Genomic DNA, 6374 nt, shown 5'->3' on the forward strand with positions numbered 1-6374 from the left:
GAACTTAAAGTCCAAAACCTAAAGTCCAAAAGCAGGCTGGATTAAGAAAAGGAAATGGCACTGGAGATCATATTGCAAATATAGAGTAGGTACTGGGACATACTAAAGAATTTCAGAAGAAAATTAATTTGGCTTTATAGATCAAACTTTTCAATCCTATACATTAAGAAAAGAAAGTAGATGTTCTACGGTGGTCAAAATCTTTATTGTGCAACTATATGCATGCAATACAAGGCTATAACCCATGTTAGTTGGCAAAGTGCCAATGTAGAAGTGCTATCTCCAAAGCACTTCTTCCACCACATTATGCAATCAGTTGTGCTGGGGACATGCAGCTGTTTGTGCAATTGCAAAACACACTTCCATGTTGCCAGACGTAGTGCCCAGCACATTTATGCTGGCTTTACATTATGCCAGCATGAACAAGATACTAGCCAATGTATTCTTGAAGGCTTTCACGGCCGGGATTTGATGGTTGTTGTGGGTTTTTCGGCTTCTTTGGCTGTGTTCTGAAGGTTGTTCTTACTGACGTTTCGCCAGTCTCTGTGGCCAGCATCTTCAGAGGACAGGAGTAGGAACTCTGTCCATGCTCTGTCTTTTTTCAGGGGTTAGGGTGATCAGCGTGTTGTTGTTTTTTGTACAACGACACCCATCAATCACTAACAGATAATCTCCCCCTCCTTATCACATCAAAAAACACGCTGATCACCCTATCTCCTGGGAAAAAGACAAAAGCTGTTCCCACAGCTATAAATACTCAACTATCCAACAAACAGCAACAGAGCATGGACAGAGTTCCTACTCCAGTCCTCTGAAGATGCCGGCCACAGAGACTGGCAAAACGTCAGGAAGAACAACGGCCAAAAAACCTGAAAAACCCACAACGACCATACTAGTCAATATCTGATTGTCCTGATGTGTAACGTGGGCTCTGGACAGGAAGCAACGATTAGAACAGGTTTTGAAGAAATGGAATGGTTTCCAGTCAAGAAAGTATTAGACAGGGGTAAATTCTATCTTTCTATATATTGTATACATCAGGAGGCATCAAAAACTGGATCAAATTCAGATGAGGAATTAAAATAAGCATAAACATAAGTAATGTGCAGTTGATACCACATTAACAGCAGAGAATAGAAATGATCTGGAATGCTTACCAATGAAGGGTTAAGAAAGCACAAATGCAGGATTACAGCTGACGAAAAATGGTTAGAGAAGGATTACATACAGTACTTCAGTGTGAACAAGGAAGAAATCGAAAGTATTTTATACATTGGATCAGTCATTAACTAAACTGGAAACAGTACCAACTGGAAAAGAGCTTTAAAAGTAAGAATGTGTTGCTGGAGACCAAGTTCAACATCATTGATACTATAATATTGCCAATTACTGTGCATGAATGTGAAAGCCTGACAATGAAGAAAAATGAAATTATTTGAAATAAGGTGTTGGACGAAAGCCTTACAGATACCATGGACTATGAAAAAACAAAAAACAAATAGGTGCTTGATTAAAGCAAGCCAGAACTCCCCAGAAACTAAAATGACTAATCAGAGGTCGCTGTACCTTTGGCACATCAAGAGGAAACCAGATTCAGTGAGGAAAAAATGTTAGTAAAAGTCAAAGGTGCCGAGGGGGGCAAAAAAGGGAAGATCTAACATGTTATGGTTTTGACTCAACAAAATTATGTCCTTTAATCTGCAAAGACTCAAGCAAAATTAATAGTATTTTTGGTCATTAATTCATATGGTCACCATAAGTCAGAAGGAACAGCACAGAGTGGACATGCTGAAATCACGTAGCTGACAAAATCTGTTCATTTCAGTGAGTCTAGTCTAATGGGACTAGAATTGGATTCAGCCTCATATATTGAAGAATACATCTAAGAGACTTAGATTCAGAGACAGAAAAAGGACTAGATAAGAAACCTAGATCTTCACTGATGGGTTGATGGCGGGCATTTACTTCCAGATACTTCCAAATCAGATGAGAAATTAGCAGCTGAAAAGCTGTTTAGAATAGTGTATAGGGACGTGGTGGTGCTGCGGGCTAAACTGCAGAAGCCTGTGCTGCAGGGTCAGAAGACCAAGCAGTCGTAAGATCGAATCCACGCGAAGGAGTGAGCTCCCGTCACTTGTCCCAGCTCCTGCCAACCTAGCGGTTCGAAAGCATGCAAATGCAAGTAGATAAATAGGGACCACCTCAGTGGGAAGGTAACAGCGTTCCGTGTCTAAGTCACACTGGCCATGTGACCACGGAAGATTGTCTTCGGAGAAATGCTGGCTCTATGGCTTGGAAACGGAGATGAGCACCGCCCCCTTAGAGTTGAACACAACTGGACAAAAATTGTCAAGGGGAACCTTTACCTTTATTGCAGATTACTATGTAGTGTTTGATAGAAAGAACAAAATCTCTTCCACCTTTAGAGGTTGTACTTATGCATCATGTTTGCAAGTGTACAGAGGAATAGCCTCCAAACATGCTTGTTCATAGAGGATGATGGTTTGTGCCAAATTCAGGTACTGCTTGCAATAGTTTCACCAAAGCTGACCTGATGGCTCTGTGTGATCAGGCTTCCATGCACACTAGTTGCCTGTGACTAAACAGAAGCTACTGGGACAGAGACCTTTGCGTTGGTTTCTCTTTATTGACAGGTGAGAGTATTTGGCTTATTTCTTTTTACTAACAAGTGTCTTCCCCCACCTCCTCTCCTATAGACTGCACAGCGCAAGATCAGGGAAATCGTCCAGCAGGTGAAACAGCAAGAACAGAAACACCCTCAGGGAGCCCCTGCCTCACAGCGCAGCAAATGAGGCTCCAAGGTGCCAGCCATCAACAACCATGAATGTAGCCCTTCCAACACCTGACAGAATAACCGGACCAGAAAGCAAACCAAAGACTATCTGGAGACATCCAAATCTGCGCAAAAGGCTGGGACTCTGCAGAGGACTTAAAGAACCCAGGAAGTAGGAAGGGATGGGTTTCGGACAGCAGGGGACAGCCTTCCTCACACCACAGCCTACAAGGAGTCTGTCTAACAGTACAACGCTATCCCTTTAGTTGGACTAACATAGGCAGAAATTTTGAAGACAAACCCATTCAGATTTTTTCTGTACATGTGTGTACATACTAGGAAAGCATTTTTACACAGTGCATGGGCTGCTGTACAGGACAGCATTAATATATTTTAGAATTAATATAGCTAACTAAACTAACTCCAGTCTTTAATTTCTTTTAAAACCATTAAAAAAAATTTTTTTTAGAAAAAGCAGGCTTTTCTAGACTATGATGAAAAGTTAGTCCATTACAGATTTCTAACAGAATAGGATGGAGACTTAGGCTTGCCAGAGCAAAAGTTAAGCGGGATTCAAAAGTGAACCATATTTAGAAGGGCTTTAGGAAAACTAATGGCAGCTGCATTGCCATCTTGGATTGCCTGTAAGTGCCAACAGAAGGGATACCGTCTTGTTAGCAGAGGAATTTCTATGCATTTCTTTCTCCAGCTCATGTGATCTTTTCTTCGCTTCACTGATCTCAAACTGGTTTTTGCATACAGTCTCTCCTTTTGTACCATCAGACAATGCAGTGCTCCAAGTAAACACATCATGGAAAAAAATACAAAAAGAACCACCCAGCCACAACTTCCACTTTGCTATCCAAATGCCGAGCCTCAGTTATATCTAAGTTTCCTGGAGAGTGGGGAGGGAAAAAAACTTTCACCCTGCTAACAGGAAAACCACATACTTGGTACACCTTGCATGTAGGATGCTGCCACCAATACTTTGGGAAGTGGGTTTTTAAAATGGGATTGACAAGAGGGTGTTGGCCCAGGGCATGAAAATTGCAACTTTTTTTCAAAAAAGAAAAAAAACTACCTCAGGTGTTTTCATACCTCAGCACCTTGCTCTTGTGTGTCCCTTTTTGAGATTTTGTATGCCTTGTAAAACTGAGAGTTGGAGCATTTTTTATTTTTTTAATAAAAATGAGTTGGAAATAAATTTAGACAAAAGACAGCTGCCAGGTGGAAGAAAGCATCATTCTGTATGATGACTATTGTGTATTATCCTTCTGCTAGATGAGAGTCAATGGCCTTGAAAACAATAATAAAGGATAGAAGTGCAAGAGACACTGGAGCAGAACTCCTGAGTTTGACAGGATACACACACCAGTAGAAGTTTTCTGTGCTAACATGTTATACCGGTTTCCTTGAACATACCATTGTACCAACAGACTGCAATGCCAGTTTTCTCTACTTCAGTGTTCTGTGAAAACAAAATATATCCAGCTAACAAGCGCCTGACCTCAGCAGTTTTCTTTAACAGCAAATGAAAAGTAGGAAAATGGGTGGTATGTTCCTTGTCTGCTTCCTCCCCAGCTTTAACTAGTATGTCTTCTGCAGTCTTCTGAGGTCAATGGGTGAAACAGAAACAAAGGCTATCCTTTGTACCCGATTGACTTTAATTCGTCATTTGCATTATAGTGACATTTCAATATTTTTTGAGATAGCTGTTAGAACTACTGATGCAGAACATGTATTTCCAATGCTATTCATCTTCGTTTCCCATACAGGTGATTTTAAACACAGCAGCTTAGAACTAAAACAAAGGAACTAAACTGAGAGAAGCTGACAGCTAGGCAACTATGCTATACAAATATTTTAGGCTCGGTGTGATAGGATTAACAAATGCTAAAACAAAAACTTCACAAAAAAAGCTAATCTCTTTCAGAATTAACAGATTTTGTAGTATACTAGCTACATGTTTCCATGCTAACTAACAGCAAGCCACTGTGCTTTACACATGAATTCCATCGTTTCTGTTTTAAAGGAAAGTTAACTTTGCATACATGGAGCTGCTGCTGCTGCTGCTAGCAGCTTCTTGCAAGTGAAGATGCTCCAACCAACATCAAGAAATGCCCACTGGAAGTAAATGGAAAGGCCCACTTCTGAAATCTCCCACTGCTTATTGGTGAAGTTTTCAGGCTTTGGTTCATTTACAAAAAAGTAATGCTTACATCATGTTTAACTCACACTATTAAAGACAATAGCTACAGATGCCTGCATCTGAAGAACTGTGATGGTAAACTTCACCATGTAATCCCATGTACATCTATTCATATGTAAGTTCCAATGACTTCAGTGGGACTTTTTCAAGACAAATATGTACCAGGCTGCAGCTACAGCATGACTTCACTGTGACTTTAGGGGATTCAGAGGTACAGACTTAGCTGACTTACCTGACAAGAGTATTCCCACGGTTACTGAGAATTGTATGTGAAATACATTACATAGTGCTTTATAAAGTGTTATATAAACATTGCATATTTTAAACATAAGCAGTTCACTAAATATAATTACCTTTATCCCCCACCTACTAAGAAAAATTGGGATCAACCTGAAATATATTTACATATATTTATCAACAGCACCCTTAAACATGCATCAAAACAAATTCTATGGCAAATGTATGAAAGAGAGACAAAAGCAACATTCATCCAATTTGACTCTTCTAAATTGTTGCTGCGTTATTAAAGTATCTTTGAAATGCACTGCACCTAGGTCACTTCTCAATTTAACAGAAGCCAACATTTGTAGCAATAATACTAATCCAGTCTAAAGTTGTTCACAAAACTCTGCAAGAAATGCAGAATCTACATTATCCTTCCACCTGAAGGAGGCAAAAGCTTCAATCTGGTTCTCCAGCTGCCTTTGGACTGCAACTACCAACACAGACAAGTGGATTGCAGCGAGTTGTGTAACATCATCTGCTCACCCCTGATTTATGACTCCTTAGTCTTCCTATAGGATCCATCCTTTAAATGAACTGAGAAGGTAAAATGGAGTTTTCCCTGTTTTACTCTTTATTTTTTAAATGTCAGCATCTATCAAGGTTTTGCAAACACAGGGAAAGGCCTCCTAAACCACATTGGGCTACAGTCCACACAGGCCTCACAGCCTCCTGCCCATAGCCTAACCCCTGCAGGTTTCTCCCATTCTGCAAATACCACTCCTTCAAATATTGAATGCCTGTTTCTCTTTCCATACTGATAACAAGCATATGATGAACACATAAGTCATTCATGAAAAAATAGGAATATAAGATTTTTATGGATGTTCTGTTCTGAAGACTACAATCCATTATCAGTTTTGCAAGAACAGACAGTGTCTCCCCTACCAGAAAACAAGATGTTCATTCTAACAAAGGCACACAAATACTGTGGAATACAATACTGAAGTTGATATCCCTCAGCCATTAATTTATATCAGGTTGTTTAATATGATGCTCCAAAGAAAATATATTTTCTTATTCATTGACTTTAATCTATATCACCTTTCTAAACTGTTAGCAGTGCCAGTCATATTAATGTAAATCAGA

The 6374-nt window shown here is 39.8% G+C and overlaps 1 protein-coding gene across 2 annotated transcripts in view; it reads left to right on the top strand.

The window, feature by feature from the left end:
• Positions 1–4294, top strand: part of IGF2BP2 (insulin like growth factor 2 mRNA binding protein 2) — an 89804-nt gene extending 85510 nt beyond the window's left edge. For both annotated transcript variants that reach the window (XM_020787385.3, XM_020787386.3), the window contains one exon: positions 2718–4294. In XM_020787385.3, the coding sequence (XP_020643044.1) occupies positions 2718–2813 (96 nt within the window). In that variant the 3' untranslated portion in view covers positions 2814–4294. The remainder of the gene's footprint in view (positions 1–2717) is intronic.
• The last annotated feature ends 2080 nt before the right edge of the window (positions 4295–6374 follow it).

Source organism: Pogona vitticeps, chromosome 3 (genome assembly GCF_051106095.1).
Source record: "Pogona vitticeps strain Pit_001003342236 chromosome 3, PviZW2.1, whole genome shotgun sequence".
Lineage (NCBI taxonomy): Eukaryota > Metazoa > Chordata > Lepidosauria > Squamata > Agamidae > Pogona > Pogona vitticeps.